The sequence below is a fragment of the Rhamphochromis sp. 'chilingali' genome, assembly GCF_963969265.1.
Source record: "Rhamphochromis sp. 'chilingali' genome assembly, chromosome: 6".
In the NCBI taxonomy this organism is placed as follows: Eukaryota; Metazoa; Chordata; class Actinopteri; order Cichliformes; family Cichlidae; genus Rhamphochromis; species Rhamphochromis sp. 'chilingali'.
Window position 1 is genome coordinate 28,543,527 of NC_137933.1, and position 21,811 is coordinate 28,565,337.

Sequence of the window (21,811 nt, forward strand, 5' to 3'; positions counted from 1 at the left end):
CGTGTTGATGCCAGAGGTCGGAGGAGAATAGTCAGACAGAGCAAACAGGAAGGTAACACTAACTCAACCACTCATCACAGCCAAAGTATGCAGAAGAGCATCTTTGAACACACAACATGTTGAATCTTGAAGCAGGTGGGCTACAGCAGCAGAAGATCACATCGGGTGGCACTCTTGTCAGCTAAGGACAGGAAACTATAATTCACACGGACTCAAAATTGGACAACAGAGGATGATGTTGTCTGGTGGGGGTCTGGTGAAAACATGAAAGCATAAATCAAGCCTGCCTTGTATCAAGTGTTCAGGCTGCTGCTGATGGTGTAATACTGTGGAGGATATTTTGGGCCCCTTAATACCAACTGAGCACAGTTTAAGCGACATAGCATACCTGAGAATTGCTGTTAACTATTTCCATCCACATCCATCCTTTTGGACCACAGTATACGCTGTTCAGCATGCGCCATGTCACAAAGCTTAAATCACCAAAATCTCTGAGGAATGGTTCTTGTAAAATCTATTCAAGAAGTCTGGCAGTTTTTTGATGGGAAAATGAGGGTCACACTAAGTACTAGCCACTGAGTTACATGTAATTCTCTATTTTCTATTTATTGAGCAACTCGTGGTCGTGTATAAGGATTATTTTGCAAATAATAAAGTTCTTAGATCTTTAATCTTATCTTCTAACTGCTGTAAAAAACAAAACAAAAAAACACTCCAGTAAATTGCACTGACTTCCTAAAAAATGGATGTGCTCCAAAAGGAGAGCTGCAAAGTTCAGAGATAAAAAGAGAGAGGAATAAAGGAGGAGAGAAAAAGACTGCCCCAGTAGTGATTTTGGCTGAAAGTTTTCCAGTGTCTCACTGGGGGACAGGGGAATTTCACACACACACACGCTGGTTGCTTACACTGGCACACGGGGCTGGTACAGTATTACAGCACATTACCATCTCTATTTGGCATTGTTTGCTTTGCTTCGTGCCTACACATACAAACACACATGCACACAACTCCTGACCATACAAGCCAACCACAGGCACCATGGGAATAGTCTATTGGCTACTGGCAAAGCTGATGCCTGGTCTGAATCCAACACAGAGCACAGTAGAGAACTGTGAAGAGAAAATGCCACAGAAATTCAGCTTCAAAAGATGTCATCACTTGACTCCTATACATAAAAATTTAAAAGGGGGTAATGCAATCAGCTTTGAAAGACTCAACATTTTTCAGATAGTGCTATTTCAGTCCCAAAATACACTTTACTACACCCACAGTGATGATATTCGATTTGTATTTTCCTTTGTCACTAATATAATCTGTTTTATAAGAGACAGTAAATGTTTTCTTTACAGTGTTTTATACAGATGTTTGATTTTGCGTGTATATGTGTGTTGTAACTCATGGCAGGAGGCCAACAACACTGCTCCCCCTTGGAGTAGATAAAACAAGACTCACACATCGCCCAGCCCTGACACCATCATATTCATGTGCAAATCTGTAGTATGAAGGTAAGTCAACATGTCTGTTTTTCCCTTTTGAGACTTTTTCCATTGAGTCAATCTTTTGGTAGATTTATCTGATTGTTTGTGGATTCACTTGTTCTCTCAACTGTGAAATTACGTGACCCTCAGCTTGTGTTGTGATCTTTCTAACCATGTTGTGTTTGATTGTGCTTCTATGTATCGTGTATTTTTCTTTCTTTTATGTGCATACATGCCAGTATGTTTCTGTTTGTGTAGGCCATTAGGACAGAGAGCATGTGGCAGCAATCAGGTGTAAATTCAGTCATTACACAGCTTCTACAAACCGGTACGCAAAATAACACACGACAGAGAAGAAGGGACAAGAAGCGTGACAATGGAGGACAAAGCTGAAGAAAAAGGAAAGTACAATTAAGACTGTAACAAGAAAAAAAAAACAGGAAGAGAGTATGAACAAGTAAGGAAAAGTGAGGAGAAGGATACGCCATGTCCTACCAGTCACTGTGAAATTTCTGGGTCCATCGATGTGCGTGAATATAGTTCCAACACCAGTCTGGTTCAGGTGGTACCGCTGTATTTTTCCATTTTGAAAAGTAGGTTCAGACCAGTTCACGTGGAGGGAGGAGGGGCTTACAGCTGTTACCACGGGAGGTTGCACGTCCTCTGGGACGCCCTGGACTGTTACTGCCACCACCTAAAAACACACACATGCACGTCACATAAACACAGGTTCAGAAACATACAAACAAAAACAGCCAGAGAAAACACAAAGAAAGAAAAACTGAAAAAGTTGCTGAAATATAAAACAATTTTGAAATATTTTACTTCAACTTCAACCAAAAAAGGGTCCTGTTTCTAAGATTCTTAGTCTTTTAATAACAGAGGAAGATCTTTAATATACAAATGCATTAAGCAAGCAACTTAATAAAAAAATAAAGAAAAAATGAAGAAAACTAGCATGTTTATAGACAGACACAAATTACTGTGTTGTAAATGAAACTGCAAAAAAGAAATTATTCATAACTTGCATTATAGAAAATAACCAGAATATCAATGACATAGTAGGTCATCCAGTTCAAGATCCATCACAATTTACAGGTTACTGACCCCAGTGACAAATGTGAACTTGACCTTGAGCACAGTTTGACTGAAGACCCAACTAGGTTTCATTCAAATCTGAACAATACTGTAGGAAGAGCAGTGATTCCTGCGAACTGTTACTGGTATGAACTCATGTACAATAAAAGAATATAATTTATATAGTGAAACTGAATAATTTTGACAGAAAGACTTAAAAAATAAAATGTTACTACAGTGGGGCAAAAAAGTATTTAGTCAGCCACCGATTGTGCAAGTTCCCCCACTTAAAATGATGACAGAGGTCAGTAATTTGCACCAGAGGTACACTTCAACTGTGAGAGACAGAATGTGAAAAAAAAATCCATGAATTCACATGGTAGGATTTGTAAAGAATTTATTCATAAATCAGGGTGGAAAATAAGTATTTGGTCACCTCAAACAAGGAAAATCTCTGGCTCTCACAGACCTGTAACGTCTTCTGTAAGAAGCTTTTCTGTCCCCCACTCGTTACCTGTATGAATGGCACCTGTTTGAACTCATCATCTGTATAAAAGACACCTGTCCACAGCCTCAAACAGTCAGACTCCAAACTCCGCCATGGCCAAGACCAAAGAGCTTTCGAAGGACACCAGGAAAAGTTTTGTAGACCTGCACCAGACTGGGAAGAGTGAATCTACAATAGGCAAGCAGCTTGGTGTGAAAAAATCAACTGTGGGAGCAATCATCAGAAAATGGAAGACATACAAGACCACTGATAATCTCCCTCGATCTGGGGCTCCACGCAAGATCTCATCCCGTGGGGTCAAAATGATCATGAGAACGGTGAGCAAAGATCCCAGAACCACACGGGGGGACCTGGTGAATGACCTGCAGAGAGCTGGGACCAAAGTAACAAAGGTCACCATCAGTAACACACTACAACGGCAGGGAATCAAATCCCGCAGTGCCAGACGTGTTGCGCTGCTGAAGCCAGTGCATGTCCAGGCCCGTCTGAAGTTTGCCAGAGAGCACATGGATGATACAGCAGAGGATTGGGAGAATGTCATGTGGTCAGATGAAACCAAAGTAGAACTTTTTGGTATAAACTCAACTCGTCGTGTTTGGAGGAAGAAGAATACTGAGTTGCATCCCAAGAACACCATACCTACTGTGAAGCATGGGGGTGGAAACATCATGCTATGGGGCTGTTTTTCTGCCAAGGGGACAGGACGACTGATCCGTGTTAAGGACAGAATGAATGGGGCCATGTGTCGTGAGATTTTGAGCCAAAACCTCCTTCCATCAGTGAGAACTTTGAAGATGAAACGAGGCTGGGTCTTCCAACATGACAATGATCCAAAACACACCGCCCGGGCAACAAAGGAGTGGCTCCGTAAGAAGCATTTGAAAGTCCTGGAGTGGCCTAGCCAGTCTCCAGACCTCAACCCCATAGAAAATCTGTGGCGGGAGTTGAAAGTCCGTGTTGCTCGGCGACAGCCCCAAAACATCCCTGCTCTCGAGAAGATCTGCATGGAGGAATGGGCCAAAATACCAGCTACTGTGTGTGCAAACCTGGTAAAGACCTATAGTAAACGTTTGACCTCTGTTATTGCCAACAAAGGTTATGTTACAAAGTATTGAGTTGTATTTTTGTTATTGACCAAATACTTATTTTCCACCCTGATTTACGAATAAATTCTTTACAAATCCTACCATGTGAATTCATGGATTTTTTTTTCACATTCTGTCTCTCACAGTTGAAGTGTACCTCTGGTGCAAATTACTGACCTCTGTCATCATTTTAGGTGGGGGAACTTGCACAATCGGTGGCTGACTAAATACTTTTTTGCCCCACTGTACTTGAACATGAACTTGTTTCCAGAGAAATCTCCCTTTAGAATATAACTCAAATTCTTTTTGGATCTTGGATTTTATTCGAGAGGACAGACAGCAGAGAGCAAACACAAAAGTAGGGAGGAAACGAGGGGCAGACCCAGGGCAGAATCAAACCCAGACTCCTGCAGCCTTTCAGCATATGGGCTGCCTGCTTGACTAAGTGAACTACAGCAGCACCAGAGTATTGCTTCCATCCTGAGCCTTTACTCCCCCAATCATTTCCTTTAGCGTTCCAGTAGGACAGAGGATCCGACTGGAAGCTGTTCAAGCAATGCAATGTGTAGGAAATGCAATAATTATAAAGGATGTGCAAAATGTCTTACTACTGATCACTGCTACCATACTAAAACAAATCACTAAACAATCTGTTAATAGGCCAAGTTAAAAAATTACTGCTTCTTAGTACAGTAATAAGAGTGACCATTGTATTGTACATTCGTAGTGTAGTATCTGTGAGCTCATGTGAACGCTGAGTGAATGCGGAGACCACAGAATCACAGGGCAATCTGCTGCTAATGGCAACAGGGATATCCTGCCTTAATAGACTGTCACTAGCACTTCCACCACCTGTCCCACACAGTGCTATGCAATTAGAGCACAGCAACTACAACTAAAGAGACACACAAGTGCGTGCACACAGATAAACACACACAGGTGCATGCAGGTGTACACATGTAAACAGACAGAGGCAGAACAAAACAGCAAAGTAAGCAGAGAAGAAGGAGGATGCAGGGGAGGTGTAGTATCAGTCAGAGTGTGCTTCAGTCAAGTGTTTGCCAATATTTTCCTTGAATGTAAAAAAAATGAAAACTTAATCCGTGAATGTCACATATCTTTACTGGCAAACAAAAATTAGCACTCAGACTTGATGAGACAGATGGATAATGTGGGATCCCTTCAGGAAGCAGCTAAGTGACCCGTGATGCTAGTTTTTCTTATTAATTACATCTGGCTTATAATCACTGATTTGTATTTTTTATAGTTCACTGAAAGGAGTGATAGATCAAACAACTGGCTTGTCTTTTGACTTAGCATTAGGGGGCGTTCCCATTTGAAACGAATATCCAGATAGTGGATAAATGATATCTGGTTTCAGAAGTTAGTTTTTGTGTCACTCTTTACAAATTCAAATACATAAAATTACATCAAAAAGCCAACAAGAAGCTAAATTATCAGCTAATAACTAATGGTTTAATTCTTCACATACAGTCAAAATATGTCCCAACATGACTGATCAACAGTGTAGGGTATACAAAGAAGCAGAGATTACAGATTATGCAATAAACCTACTTGGCTAAATGAAAAGAATATTTGTCATTCATCCCATCTTTTTTCATATTAAAAAGTAGAAACTTGTGAGCCTCAGGAAAATGAGATGGTGAGAAAGAGTAAGGATAAGAAAGCAGAGACAACAGCTGGGAGAAACTGAGGACTACAATGTTAAGATCAAGGAAATGACAGGAGACAAATAGCAGCAAGAACAGGACAAAAGGATTTGAAGACAGAGAGGGACCAATCGCTCTTCCTCCCTTTCTAAGTGACCAACCATATTAGATCAGGACCTTCTGTTGTCACAGCAGGTGTGCGTTCCTGAGTGCCTGTGTTTCTTTGTCTGTGCCTGTGTGTGTTTGTGTGTATGTGAGGAGGCTGATGCCAGGTAATTGCAGTGGTATATTAGGTTAGCTCAAGTTATCCCATAATTGGGACTGTTTGGCCAATTTTCACTGGTGTACAAACTAATCCAACTCACTCCCTTCCTACCCTCTGCCGCGAGTGTGTGCGCGCTTGTTTGTGTGAACATATGTATGTGTGTGTGTGAGGAAGAGAGTTAGACAAAGAGAGCATGGAAGACTGGGCTTGTAGTCTGATGGTACTTGTATGTATAAAGGGTTCTTAGTAGCTTTCATGCAGGATGATCCAATGAGTTTAAAAAGTTTTATAAAAGGAATTTATAAAACTTCTTGTTAGGGGTCGCTACAGCAGGTCGCTATGAAGGTTTTTGAACTGGCAGAGTTTCAAGTGTTTTCAACTGAAACCAAACCAGCGACCTTTTGCTTGTTAAGATTTAAACTGGCTCCGAAGCTAAAGCAGTGCTAACATAAGGTACATTTTATACATCACTGATACTGTCTACAGATTTGCACTACAGTCCCCAGTAAGAATTTGAGCTCTTAGGTGTAAACTGTGAGAATTAATTATCTTAGTGGTTACGGAAAGGAAGCATGAAAGCAAAAGTGATTAATCTGTAAAGGTTTTCTACATTTAACTACATGTAAAACAACTCACATCTTCAGTGTGACGCTAAAGTTACTTATTTTGTTTAATTTTTGTGGTTTACTTTTTTATACTTTTACAGGAGAACAATCCAATATCATGCAGACATTTAGATTTTACTGGTATAAAAATTTTGTTTTAAAACAATAATTTATTATTTGTGATTTAAGCCTACATAACTCACAGACAGGAAAAGTACTATAAATAGTGTTTCAGCATTCCTAATTTTATTTTCTTTTTTAAAAATTTTTATTAGAAAAAGATAACCCTAGTAAATACAAAATGCACTTTTTTAAATGATTATTTTATTTATCCTAGCTATCCTAACCTTCTCCACCCATGTAAGTAAGATAAATATAGAAAAGAAGAAAAAACTAAATCACATCACTGTAAGATGCATGGTGGCAGTTTAGCATTATCATCATCCTCCAAGGCCAATGTCCTATTTCATGGCCCAGAACTAAACCTACAATTAAAAAGTCTTTCTCTTTAAGATCTGGACTTCTTCTGTCTCAGCTCAACCTTGCCACCAAGTTTAATCGTGCTGACAAACAGAAAGACAAAGAGAACTGAAAGCATGCTTGCAAAAGTGCAAACGAGACACCAGGCAGAAACTGAAATTGTATATTTATGTAATATGTTTATTTTTGTCAGTAGGACAAAAAGGACAAATCTAATGGTTCACAGTCAAAGTCTGCAGTCTTGTGTTGTGTAGCCACTGTTTGATAGGGTTTGACAGGAACTGCTCTGGCTTTAAAAATTTTAATTACCATAAATCTTTACTGGCTATTTACAGTTAGCAGACTAATTATCAATATGCCAACTATTATTTGTTAAGTTCTGTAAGGATACAAGAGCCAACAAATGAACCAGTGAATTAAAAAACATCAGTCCTTAGTAGGAGGTGAATGGTGTTGCATTAGTATTAACAAACTACAATGTGTTTTAGTCTGTTTACAGACAGCAGGAAATGCTTGCAACAGTAACATAATTGCCATATATAACCATACGTTATGTATCCCATGTATCTCTCTGTTACCATTTACCATTCCTCTTGTCCTTTTCCAGTCTTATTTTTCAAAGAAATTAATTTATGATGTACTTAAATAAATCAGTATATCACAAATAGGGATTGATATGCCATCAATCCCTCACAAACAATTTAGCCAATTTTTCCTTGATCTTAGCCGCTCCGCTCAATCCACGCCTGCAGCAGCACAGCCATAGGATTTCTCTTTATGTAAGGATGTGCTTGTCACAATAATGAGATGCTAAATTAACTTTAAAAACCCCAGAAAGACATTTTTTAATATGAGCTTTCATCGTCACTAAGCCAGAGAAATTAATTGTTGTGGTGATATCAGCTCACAGCCAGCGAGATAGCAGGGAGGGGGAGTTGTGTGAAGGTATTATGGGTACTATCAGAACCATCAGGTAGGCTCAGCAAATCCAGAGCCTTGCATTCAGGGGGAGAGTGGAAACATGGCTAAATAACAGCTTGTTCCTGCAGCAGAACAGAACAGAGTTCAAGCAGTGTAGAAACATCATACAATATAATTTCATAACAACAAAGGTCAGACAGGGCTAGTAAAATATCGCTTGGCAGAACAACTGTGGACTGCACCACCTTCATGATGTAAACAATGATTGCAAATCAGCATCTGACGTGGGTTTAATGAGACGGTAAAAAGATATTCACTGGTCAAACATCAAGTCAGAAGAGTAGTCAACTGCAGGCCATTGCTTTTAGCTAGTTTTTAAAAATTAACCCTAAGTGAAGTTAAGGGTTTAAATGTAAATACACAATTTTCTTAAGAGAAAATACAAAAATGCATATTTGTATTCAGACAGGTTCGTGATCAGACATTGACAACATTCATTTACATTTCTACTTTCTCTCAAGAAGTAATGCTCTCTCTAAAATTAACTTTCATCATTTTTTACAAACCTTTAAGTGTTCAAGCAAAATTAAAGAAGTGAACTTAACTACAGTGTAAAGTGGTACTTAGTTCAGTGAAGCTAAGGCCATTTTTAGAGTAGCCATTAGATAATCATACAGTGGAATAATGTCATTTTGAAATGGGGTGCTACAATAGAGTATGGTTTTAGAAAGTGTGTGTATGTGTGCTGCTGTGTGAAAGTAAGAAAATTTTACATGAAAAGTTGGTAGAAGAGAAAAATAGCACTGAGTTGGAACAGACAACAGAATAGAGAGTATTTCCTGTTAAATCAAAGGCACATTCCTTTTTTTGGCTCAAAATTATATTTATTTTGCTATGATGAAACATGTGATGTTGAAATGTAGCGACTCTAAACCATCACAAGACATCAAACCACACAAATTCTTACCTGTGTACTATCAGTGCAACCAGCCCGGTTACAGACCCTCAGCTGGTAACTGTATTCCTGGAAAGGCCTGATCCCACCAACGTCAGTAAAGCTGTTTTCATCCCCACGGTAACGCTCTTGTCCATCACGCAGTATAGCATAGTGGGTAATCTCCCCTGGTGAAGTTTTAAAGATAATTGGGTAACCACTGTTAGATTTTTCTGCCTCTGCATTAATTTAATTACTCAAGCTGAACTCCAAACACAGAGAAAGACTTTTAATCACTGGATCTAACCTAAAGTAGTAATATCCATGCACATATACAAACCATTACTCCGGGCAGGTGCTTGCCATTGCAACTGGATAATATCATCTCTTTCACCTAGGCGGCTCCAGCGGGGTGTTGCCACTCCCCATGGTTTGTCCTCAGTAGTTGTCACTGTTGTAACATTGCTGGAGCCTCGACCAAAGCTGTTCCAGCCTCTCACTCTGTACTCATAGGTGGTAAAAGGCTCCAGGTCATTGTCTATTTCCCAGTAAGTGTCAAAAAAACGGGAGGACAGTAAGGGGGCAAGGGAAAGACAAAAATGCATTATTAAAAGTTTATTAATTCCATATAAACCCCTCACCTCTCCATTTTACTTAAAAGTCTCAAAGTGCATCTCTATTATAAAATAAAAAGTGAATGCTTCTCCACCCCATGGTCGTGCGGGCAGCAGCCTAAGCACAGAAACCAAGAGCTCCCTCTCCTCGGCCACCTCCTGAAGCTTGTCTGGGGGACACCGAGGCATTCCTAGGCCAACCAAGGAAGGACATGTAAAGGAGGCATTATAGTTAGATGGCCGAACCACCTCAACTGGCTCCTTTCGATGTGGAGAAGTAGCCTCTCTCGAAGGACTGCACTCATCACCCTATCTCTAAGGAAGAGGCCGGCCACTCTTCTGCTTGTTTCTACTATTTTGTTCTTTCAGTTATTACCCAAAGCTTGTGACCACAGTTGAAGGTAGGAATGTAGACTGACACCTTTGCTTTCATGTTCAGCTCTCATGTCCAAATAACTGCTCCAGCCACACCCCACATCTGTCTGTCAATCTCTTTCGCCCCTCTTTCCTCTCTTGTGAAAAAGACGATTAGAAATTATTCTATTTGGGGCAGCAGATCATCCCTGAACCAGAGTGGGCACTCCACCCTTTCCTGTCTGAGGACCTCAGACTTGGAGGTGCTAATTTTCAGAGATGAGATTTTGAGGTCAGAAGCTTTACAGCAGATGATTACACGTAGAAATTCTGTCCATGATGATTATGAAGAGAATCGGTGACAAAGAGCAGGCCTGGCAGAGTCCAACTCCCACTAGAAATGGGTCTGACTTAGTGGCATCAATGCGGACTAAACTTTCATTTTAATTGTACAGGGATTGAATGGCTGTTAACAATGGGCCAGACACCCCATACTCCTGCAGCACTCCTTCCCACAGGCAACCCTGAGGGATGCGGTTGAATGCCTTCTCCAAGTCCACAAAACATGTGTAGACTGGATGGGGAAGCTCCTAAGCAAGTTCTAATATTCCTGAAAGGCTAAAGAGCTGGTTAATTGGTCCATGACCAGTACAAAAAGTGCATTGTTCCTCTAGAATCCAAGGTTCAACTAATGGACAAATCCCGGTCAGGCTGAAAAATGTGATCCACACCCTGCGGTCAACCTTCTTAAAGATAATCACCACCATAGTCTGCCAATCCAGAGGCAGTGCCCCAGATCTCCACTTCACTCCAAGCGATGGAGCACTCTCGAGCACCCCAACCACGGACTCCAAGCAAACTCAACTGTCGTTCGGTGCGTAAGTGCAAACAACAGTCAGGAGCAGCTCCCTGGCTATATATAAGCACTATCACCAGTGTGAATGTCAGGCCACGAAGCACTATGACAGACAGGTTATTACAACCCTATTGCAAAGGTACAGGCACAGTAGTATTTATACATATAGTTGTACTTGCACACATTTGTGCATTACTTTTAGGAGTGTAAATGGTCTCTTGTAAACTACCAGTCTGGGATTCTTGTCTGTACTTCTGGAATAATTAAAATAGAAAAAAATGTACAGATGAAAAAAACAGCAGTGAGGTTTGCCTAGAAATATAATACAATCTGTTTTTCTGTGTTTGATTGTAAGATATTGAAAAGCTAAGTTAATACAAAGCTCTTGTGGATAATACAGCTTACACTTATGTCACCCACTTCACATGTGGAGCTATCTGGGCGTGATCTAACTTCTTTCTTTTTTTCTCCCAGAGAAGTATAGCATGATACTCTGCGCATGCGTGTGTGTGCTTGAGAAACATCTGGTGTATGGTGGGTGGCGACAGCTTTATGTGCCTCTGCCCAGATGGTGTCACAGCATCGCCTAGAAACTCTTATCCTAACCACCCCATGCCACATGCACACATACACAGACAAAGTAATGAAAACACATACGCAGAGCTACACTCCAGAGCCACACTAAAATAGTAACTAACTGGATGCAAAAACACATATCATTTATGAGGACACAACCACCCACACACACACATATCCACAACCACAATTAGTCTTGATTTAACAGACGTAACTACCCAGATAAATAATGTGTGGACAGACTGAAAATCACGACACACACGCCCACAAACACAAACACGTTCCTGCTCCCTTTGGGCTGATAAATAGTAGAGAATGTGAAAATGGCATTTAAACGCCCATCTCTAAGTTTTAATAACACGCAAGTGTACAGCGCAGACAGAGTTACCATGTTAGAGCTATTAGCGTGCACTGCAGCAGCTGTCTTGGTGCGTGTGTGTGACAGAGGGAGTGTGTGCAGAAGGGCATCTGTCTGTAAAGCCCTTTGATTGTAGCGGCTGACACATTTAGAGTAAATGCAGAACTGGCTTCTGCAGGCTTGCAGTTTCTGTGAACGCCATGTTTTACAGATGGCTGTAACGTTTTACTTATTCTTCATTGTGACTTAGAGAACTGAAGTGGAAGAAAAGTAATAATTTCAATGCAGGGCTGCAAATACTTGATGTTTATAACTAAAACACATTAAGCCTATAGAAAAGTACTGATACTAAAGACTAGTTAACTTAAATTTCTAGGGAACTAGAGGGCGATGTGGCTGACTTTATGCATTCATTTGTCATCTTATATTTGGACCACAATCAAATTTCATCAAGTGGCAAAACTGATTGTGTCTTTTAACTCATTCACTGCCATTGACGTCTATAGCCGTCAATTGCAGTGAATGAGTCAATGGGTTTAACTCATTCACTGCCAATGGCTGGCAGTGAATGAGTTAACTTATGCAACTTGACTTGGTACTTGGCCATCTACAGATTTGTCTTAAAAAAAGTAGGTATAATCTTCCTGGCTGTTCAGATTGCTTACTGACTCACATGGAGCTATAACTTTAGCTACAAATAAAAAACTACATACATGTTTAAGGTATAATCAGACGCATAAACTTAGAGCCCCCGAGAGCAGCCATTTGGCTTTTCTACCTTTAAAACCCGCCTTCCAGCCAAATGGCTGGTAGGTGTTTAGCTAGGCTTTAGCTTCAGCCAAGTGGAAGCTAAATTGTCTAGTCATTCATATGTAAATTAGGTTGTTACCTGAGAATTCTGGAGGGGAGTGGGGGTGTGTGAATGAGGGGGTGGGGGAGCTGCTAAAAGCTGTGAACTTCCTTTTGTGTTCGTCTTGATGCATTCTCAATCATCCAGGGAAATAAATCTCCAAAAGTCACCAACTTGGAGTGCTTCAGTTTGCCATCTTAGGGAGAAATCAACACACATGGGTGTATTTCCTTTGTTGCTGAGATTTATTGATAAAAACAGTACAAAAAACCAACCATTTGTACACATATTTACAAATAATAATAAAAAGTGAGTGAGTACATTTCAACATTTTCAGCAATCACTCACAATCCTGGCACTGCCATGGTATCTGTAGTCTGCATTTACCACATGTGTATCTGTAGCAGTGAACACATCGCACAGTGGCATGATTGTTCTTGCATTTGTGTTTGACCTGACACATGGCTCTTTTTCCAGGGCTAGGTGTGGAGGGTTGTGTCCAAAGCAACTGTTCTTTTCTTGCCTTATTCCCAGATTCCCAACACTACCAAAAGGAAGCCAAACACTGTCACCCTTTACAACAAAACAAAGTGTGGCGTAGATGTGATGGACCAGATGAGAGTTGGCTCACTCTCATGTAGCTGGGAAGAAGGCAAGAAAAGAACAGTTGCTTTGGACACAACCCTCCACACCTAGCCCTGGAAAAAGAGCCATGTGTCAGGTCAAACACAAATGCAAGAACAATCATGCCACTGTGCGATGTGTTCACTGCTACAGATACACATGTGGTAAATGCAGACTACAGATACCATGGCAGTGCCAGGATTGTGAGTGATTGCTGAAAATGTTGAAATGTACTCACTCACTTTTTATTATTATTTGTAAATATGTGTACAAATGGTTGGTTTTTTGTACTGTTTTTATCAATAAATCTCAGCAACAAAGGAAATACACCCATGTGTGTTGATTTCTCCCTAAGATGGCAAACTGAAGCACTCCAAGTTGGTGACTTTTGGAGATTTATTTCCCTGGATGATTGAGAATGCATCAAGACGAACACAAAAGGAAGTTCACAGCTTTTAGCAGCTCCCCCACCCCCTCATTCACACACCCCCACTCCCCTCCAGAATTCCCAGATAACAACCTAATTTACATATGAATGACTAGACAATTTAGCTTCCACTTGGCTGAAGCTAAAGCCTAGCTAAAAGCCTACCAGCCATTTGGCTGGAAGGTGGGTTTTAAAGGTAGAAAGGTAGAAGGCTGGGCACTGCTGCTCTCGGGGGACTCTAAGTGATAATCAGGATGTGACAAGAAAACCAAAAGCTGGTAAAACTTCAACAGTTAACAAAAAAAACCCTCTGTAAAACAGACATTAGATACTCTGGACCAGGGACTCTAAAGAAGAAGCAAAATGAAACAAATTTGTCATCACAAAATTGGTAGTCCTGTAATTATGAAACAATAATTTTTCAAGAGGAAAAGCTATAAAAACATAAAAATACAATCAAAACAATTCCTAAATTTATGTTGTTGCATTAACTAAAACTGGTTAGTGGGCCAGATTGGAGTCTTCGCCAGGCCTAGTCTGATCCCCGGGCTGTATGTTTAACACCCTTGCTCTAGACACTAACCTGGCACATACCCAGGAACTTTTAAATTGCTAATAAAAAGACACATACATACATGCTCATCAGTTACCTGTAAATGTATATACGGTGGCATCTCCACTGTACACTACCTCCTCATGCGATGGGCACATGCTTCCCTTCAGCTGCTTGTTGTCAGTGTGTGCGTGACTGCGTGAGTCAAACATTTTGTAACTGTCATTACTTCTGTTTGTATGTGCAGACAGGTCCGCAGTGAGAGCTTCCTGCGTGATGCTGATGAACGATGAGTATGTTGTGGATTGTGTCTCAGGGTGTGTGTGCGCAGACAGGACCCATGTGCACGCAGTCATAGATGGATCAAGGCCACAGGAGCCGCAGTAAGCTGTAGATGCTGCAGCCACAGGACACACAGCGCCCTGCAAACACTGGTGCTGCACAGAGAAAAAGGAGAGACAGACAGAATGAATGAAGGAGAAGAGAAAAGAAAACTTTGTTTAAGTGAACTAGAACAGAAACGTACCTCATGAAAGCTTACGATCCTCTTATTTGCTGTTATATTCTGAAGGAGAAAATCACTATATACAGCGTGTGTGTGTCTGTGTTGCATACATGGCTCTTAATGACATCATTAGAGCTAATGAGAGTTCCTACCCTTTGTCACTGCTTGCGTGTGTGTATGTGTGCATGCATGTGCCATCTCATGCTGGCTTAGGAACACACAAACGCCACAGGACCTCAGTTGATAAATGGAGGATGGGCCAGTCCCCAACTCCTGATGCGACAATGAGAGCAAGTTTGATAGACAAAAAACCCCAGAAATTCTGTCTAATGTCCACTGGGCTGCTGGAGATGATCAGCTCCTTCATGTAATTTCAGCCAATCTGCAAGGCTTTTAGCAAATGCTTAATTGGGGCATCTAATGTGTAGCAGTCTTATCCTCTCCATTTCCATTTCTATTTTTGGGTAGGTCAGTTTGTAAATGTGACACCTACAATTTTCAGATAATATAAGATCAATATTTAACGTTTTTGTTTATTTATGACATTATTTTCTACATGTGATCCTACAATTTCTCGTCCACTAATAAACTTTCAGAAGAAACACTACTTGAAGATGCTAAACACCTGAAACCTTTCAGTTCTCAGTCAACAAGGTCATGGTAGTCTTAAGAGCTTAAAAGGAGGCAACCTACAGAAGTCCACCTGCCATTTTTTCTAGCTCGCAATATCACACCTTAAATACTTGACAATCGAACTGCAGCGGTTTTTAAAAGAACTGACATCTTGTGTCAGCATGTGATTGTCAACTATTTCATACTTATCCAATCATTCAGTGATTACCTGTGGCTAAAGATCGACATATAAATGCTTCATCTTTAATAAAGGTGATCACTCAGAACCTGTTTTACACTCTTCCTTCTAAGGGGAAAGTGAACTTAAACCATTCAACCAGATCAGGTTTTTCCTTTATTTTGCTATCTGTAATACAGATGTAGAAAGAAATGGTCACAGCTGCCAAATACTGGTTGACTGAATGATCAGTGTGCTTCAGATTTCCCCGTCTAAGGTTAATGACGTGGAAAACAAGAAAACACACACTAAAAACACATTGTCTCACGTAATCACACACCTCTATTACCAGACCAGGCGTGGGTCTGTCTGCACACACATGTCGTCGGGGGTCAAAGCCAATCCCACTGCAGCATTCCTGATCCTGATGTATGACCTTTGAACCACAGCAGCGGAGTGTCACTGTGGCATTGCCAGCAGGGTGCATTGTGGGATATCCCTCATTGCCCACACAGCAAAGAGTTGTTGAAGAGCTTACATACTCGTGACCACAGCAGATGAAACCTGAAGCAAGAGAGAATATGCATCATGCCATTATTTTGTTCCACTTTCATTCTGATCTTAACATACCAGGAAATGATTTATCTTGGATCCACTTCACACTACAGTGTGCTGTGCAAATTTAGGTACTGAAAATATATATGGTGTGATAATTATTAATTTTTTTTTTTTTAATAAAACGACATTCCCACATTTCTTAAGTCTGAACAGCTGTTTAAGAAACATACAAATCCATCAAAGGTCTTCCCACACTCCCAGGATTCAGCTGGCCTCCTGGCATCGTCTCTGTGATTTATTGGATATTTCTCTTTATCTTTCTATATAACAGCTTTGCTGTGATGTCTGATGTCTAAAATCAGCTTTTCTGTTTTTCTATAACATAAAACACATTTTCTTTTCCTGGTCATCTATCACTCTACACTAAAAAGGATATTCTGTAATACTATTCGGGCTTCTTAGTTTTTTCATCTTTTCTGTCATCCTCTTCCCTCTGTAACCTTTCTTACTGCCTCAGTCCTCGTCCTTCCTCCTTTTCTAAACTCCCCTTTCCTTCACTCCTTAATCTATGTTTTCCGATATGAACAGAAAGAGTATTTAGGCTGCTCTGAATATTATTGTGCCTCTCTTCTTATCAACTCTTATCCACGTATCCTCTTCCTCTTTCCTCCATCCCCTCCTCCCCTGCATACTTTTTCTCCTCTCTGAGCAGTAATATTCAGGCTATGCTGTCTAAAGACTGCAACGGGAAAGGAAGTGCGTTTTTCTGAGAGCTGCCATTTCTGACAGTGATAGGTGATGTCTGTCTGCCACCACTTCACCTTCAGCAGCAAGGTGACATTTAAAATGCATGCTATCACTCCATTTACCTGTAAATGTTTTGCAGCTGAATATCAAATTTCAAGTATGTTTCTTCACAATCTCCGGCACTTCACATTTCAAACTGAAATAACGTGAGTTGGTTTCGATGACAGACAAATTAAAACTTTGGCAGTACACGGAGATTCAAGGGAGAAATTCCTAGTGGAGCAAGAAATGATCCAATAAAAATAGCTTATGCTTGTTAAAGAATAGTTGGGATATTTAAAGACCAATGGTACATTGAAAACTCTCCTAATATTTCTTAACAAGATGTTTGTATTCCAATGTTGAAGCATAATTAGGAAGCCCAAAATTTTTGTTTTACTTAGAAAAGACACCAATGAGCACTGATAAGGGTTCTCTATGGTCTTTGTTAGACAGCAATGATAAAAAGATGACAGTCCGAGGGAGAGGTGGAGAATCTTGGTTGCTGTCTAACCCCTAAGCTCATGGGGTTCCTCCAAAACCGCCATCTTTTGATACTATAACAACTAAATCAACTTGTTTTGACTTGGCATACATAAATCATACAAATTGAAAATTACTGACACTTTCGTGGATCTGATGAATGTTAGGTCACGGAGAGGAGGGCAAACCCGACAGCAGCATGTAGGAGAGACGAACCTAACAGCAGCTGAGGATACCGGAGTGAATTTCCACTCTGCCTTTTTTCTAGTGGCCCTGATAACCATTCAGTCAACCTGGCTGCTTGGATGGATTAGCTTTAGACGATAGTTTAGACTGGCAAGCTCTGGCTTTGCAATGAATTAAAGGTTATAATAACGTCCCACTATAATGCTGAGTCAGTAACTCCCTGCTGTGAAGGAGCATTAGAAATACAAATGAGCAAAGGATGGCCAGGCTGACGAAAAAGATCTAACTGCAATGATAAAAAAAATAGACCGATTTTAATCACAGTTTAATGAGAGCGCTCCCAAAGTAAAAGCGCCTAATTTTGAATTACAGAGCGATAGACCGGAAGAAGCCACAGTCTTACTGGTTATTTAGTTTATTGTGAAAATAATCTATATGTTATGAGGTATTTAGCAAATGTATCCTAACAGTTGATGACATGCTGATCTGTAGCTCTATCTACCCCCAGCTGTGATGCCCATTTTATTTGACAGCACACATTAAACACTAAGTCATTGCTTTGTAACACAGCTTCACTCTTTAATGGGAATGCAGCTTGTTGTGGAGTGATAAATAACTTACTATTTAACACTCTAATCAGCATTTACACTTTCAGCACATTAAATTCTGTTAATTTAAGCAATCAGTTCACTTAAAGGCCAAAAGTGCAGAATGGCACATATTTTCCATTGCGCCGCTGCAGTGCATTATATGCTCAAAGCATCCATCACAGGCACAATGTGACAGGAAAGCGCATGTGTATGTGATTGTGTGACATAAAAGCAGTCTGACGGCTAGTAACTCACTTAGCAGCGGCAGCTGTTGCGGAGCGGGGGCTTGGTGGCCAATTCCCCCAGCGCCTTACTTCAGCTTCAATGACGCGCAAATAAACAGCTCAACACTTTTCCAAAATAGCTTCTCTCTACTCATCCGTCGTCCTCTCAGCATCCTCACCTCTTCTCCTTCTTTCCATCCGGACGCCAGGCCCTCTGCATCTCACAGTTTTCAATCATTTGCTTTACTTATAGCTCCTCTGCAGCAATCGAACCGTCATTCTCTGCGTCATCGAACATGGTTCTGTTCAAACACATAAGTCTTTCACCTACTCTAAGAAATGCCATGTTTATCAGTTGTGACCTGAAGTTCAGGATTTACATCTTCTTCATCATCACTGATGAATTTCTTTTCCTGACCCCACATTCTGTCTAATCTTATATTACCTTTAATAATCTACCTTCTTTTTCTCTCTACAGGTGAGCAAACTCCTGCACGAACTGCTGGTTTCCCCTGAATGTTCACATTTCTCTGGTCCTCATGCATGTACTTCCTTAACTTGCTACCTTTTCTCTTTATCATCTCCATGTCTTCCTCCTGTCTCTGCCTTCCTCTTACCCCATTTTCCTTGCACTATTACTCTATCACTCTCTCTGTATTCACACCGTTCATAGGTCTGAATCTCTTGTTTACTGTTCTGCAGCTAAACTTCACTATTGTATTATCATGCATTCAGCAGGAATTCAATCCCTGTCTCTATACGCGTTATCTGTGTATGGGTATGTGTGACATCCCTGTTCATTTGTGTTAACATTTGAAACGCACACCCCTATTTTCTCTTCCTCTCTATAAGCTGTGTGGGTTGTGTTTTTTTTTTTTTTTGCATGGCTGTGTATGTGCAGACAACATTTTATCACACACCTCTTGTTTTCTCTCTTGCATCACAGAATGCTTCAGCCCTAATCTTCAGATTTACGCAGGATTTGCATACATTCGTTAATAGCGTCGGGAGCGCCGCGTCAACACAAGGTGCTTAGACAACGTGAATTATTATTAGGGTTTCAGTCATTCCACTTAATGATAAGTCAATATTTAGTCCTGCCAATGAACTACTGATAAAAATGTGTGTTGTGGATTAGGGTTATCCGAGCTCTCTAGGAGACCAAAACCCCTCTACAACTTTAAACAAACCAAACACTTTTAAATACCTGAATATATTACAAGGGGTTTGGCACAAAGTGCACAGCGAATGTACACATACACATATTTGTGTTTATGCACAACAGCACACACTTAAGCTGAAGCAGGTTTCATGGAGAAAAAAAATCGTGTGCTACTTAAAATTATAGATCATGACAGATACATACTGGCTACATGAAACTACAATAGGAAAACCACTGAAATATTTTAAAATATGTCTTTGATTTGAGATTTATTCTATTATGAAAGTAAGAGTAGAATAATCTTTCTTGTAGATTTAACCTGAGAAAACCAAAATCTTGACCACAAAGGTTTCCGGGATGTCCGAGGTGAGCATTCGCAGTTTTGTGACGTAATGCAACGAACAGTCCTTTTGGGGAGGCAGCTACTGCTGTTGGGTTGTTCCCCATGATGCCATGAGAAGGTTTTAGATGTATAGCATGAATAAAAAAAACCTTCTTAGCAGAGAACTGCAATACCACAAGATGATAGGTGATCTTCACTCCAATGGTTTTATATTTGTGGCTGATTTGAACACATTTATAGTTAGAAAGACAAATACTTTTAGAAATTTTTTATTTCTTGAATTTTAGGTGATGGTCGCACTAAAGGCAGAATTCGTTTTTTCTGACTTTACTAGGAAGCTACAAATATTTTTTAAAGTCATACTTGACTCAGCCTAATCCTTTGTGACATTATTATTTCAGTTTCTTCGGTCAGACTTTCTCTTGCTTATATACAGAAATGGAAGGGTAGCGAATACAATGGTAATTTTGCACTTGTATGCAGGGTAATAAGACTTAATCAAATATTAGTGGCAAAAAACAAATGCAGTAATTCAACACAAGCACCTTACTAGCTGCCAAACATGGTAATGGAGGGGTGATCGGGTGGGCTTGTTTTTCAGCCGTATGACGTAGACACCGTTCAGTCACTGAGTCGAACTCCTTTGTATACCAAAGTATTCTATAGTAAAATCTGCGACCATCTGACTGACGCCTAAAACCTGGATGGGTCATTCAACAGGACAATGATCCCAAGCACAGCACCAAGTATAAATTAGAAGGGTTAAAGAATCAAGTGCTTGCAATGGCGCAGCCCAAGTCCAGACCTGAACCTGATTCAAAATACTGTGGCGGGACCTTAAGTGATCTCTGCATTAAAAAATGCCTGCAAATGTCAATTAACTGAAGCACCATCATAAAGAAGGGTGGGCCAAAATTCGTCCAGAATGATGTGAAACACTGATTTAGTCATAAAGAAACCGTTAAATTCATGTTAATACCGCTGAAAGTGCAGGCTAGTGAATTGTGGGGTGAACTTAGTTTTTCACAGAACTGCACAGAGCCCTATGAAAACGTTCTCTTTCAGCTCTGTGCTGATCACAGTCAAAGAAAGAGCAACTCTTTCAACTTGAAATACAAAAAAACGTGTGTGTGTGTACTTTCTGCTCCATAGAGGCCAAACTATATGCCATGTCAAGAGATGAAATCACTGTGAATTGACTTTCTCACACAGTGCACAGTATTCCCCTGGAACGCACACATCTGGATGTTGAGGCAGCAAGCGTACACATAATCAAATCCACACACACACACATACTCTTTTCCCAGCTGACGGGATGTCCTCTTGCCTTTCCGACATCTTTCTTTTCTTTTTTTCTAATCTCAGCAATATTACCAGCTGGGCGTGTGCTTGTACATGCATCTTTGCATATAAACGCTTTAAGTGTTTGTGTGAGTGCTAAGCTCAAATGAATGGATTGCTAGTAGTTAAAATTTCAAAACCCAACAGGGATTCACTAAAGACTGAAACACAGGAAGCAGCTGTTCATGTGTGCTTAAACGATATGTCAGAAGGACACAGAATGAGATGAGGACTAGGAGACACCAACAACTAAAAGACTTAAACAGATTTACAACACAAAAAAGAACAACTAAATGATATGAAATGAGCAAGATTTTCTTTTTTGTATGCAGTGAGATCTTCTAAAATAAAACAAATTTCATGACAGAATCAGTAATATAAAATTTTTGTTTGTATGGTTTAAAGTACATACTGATTACAACTAATGATAATTAATATCTATCCATTCCTCCGTTTTCTTCTGCTTAGACACCACTGGTCAATTTAAAATCCCCAGTTAAACTAACATGCATGACTCTGGACTATAAGAGGAAACTGGAGGAAGTATCTGGAGGAAACCTGTACACGGAGAATATGAAAACACCCCACAAGAGAGTCCTGATGGATTT

General features: G+C 40.3%; 1 protein-coding gene across 1 annotated transcript in view; it reads right to left on the reverse strand.

Annotated features, from left to right (window-relative positions):
* Positions 1–21,811, reverse strand: part of ush2a (Usher syndrome 2A (autosomal recessive, mild)) — a 227,024-nt gene that overhangs the window by 40,339 nt on the left and 164,874 nt on the right. Inside the window, exons 63-67 of the mRNA XM_080885054.1 lie at positions 15,871–16,094; positions 14,333–14,672; positions 9,364–9,561; positions 9,057–9,211; positions 1,974–2,172 (exon numbers count right to left, since the gene is read on the reverse strand). Of these exons, the coding sequence (XP_080741180.1) occupies positions 1,974–2,172; positions 9,057–9,211; positions 9,364–9,561; positions 14,333–14,672; positions 15,871–16,094 (1,116 nt within the window). The remainder of the gene's footprint in view (positions 1–1,973; positions 2,173–9,056; positions 9,212–9,363; positions 9,562–14,332; positions 14,673–15,870; positions 16,095–21,811) is intronic.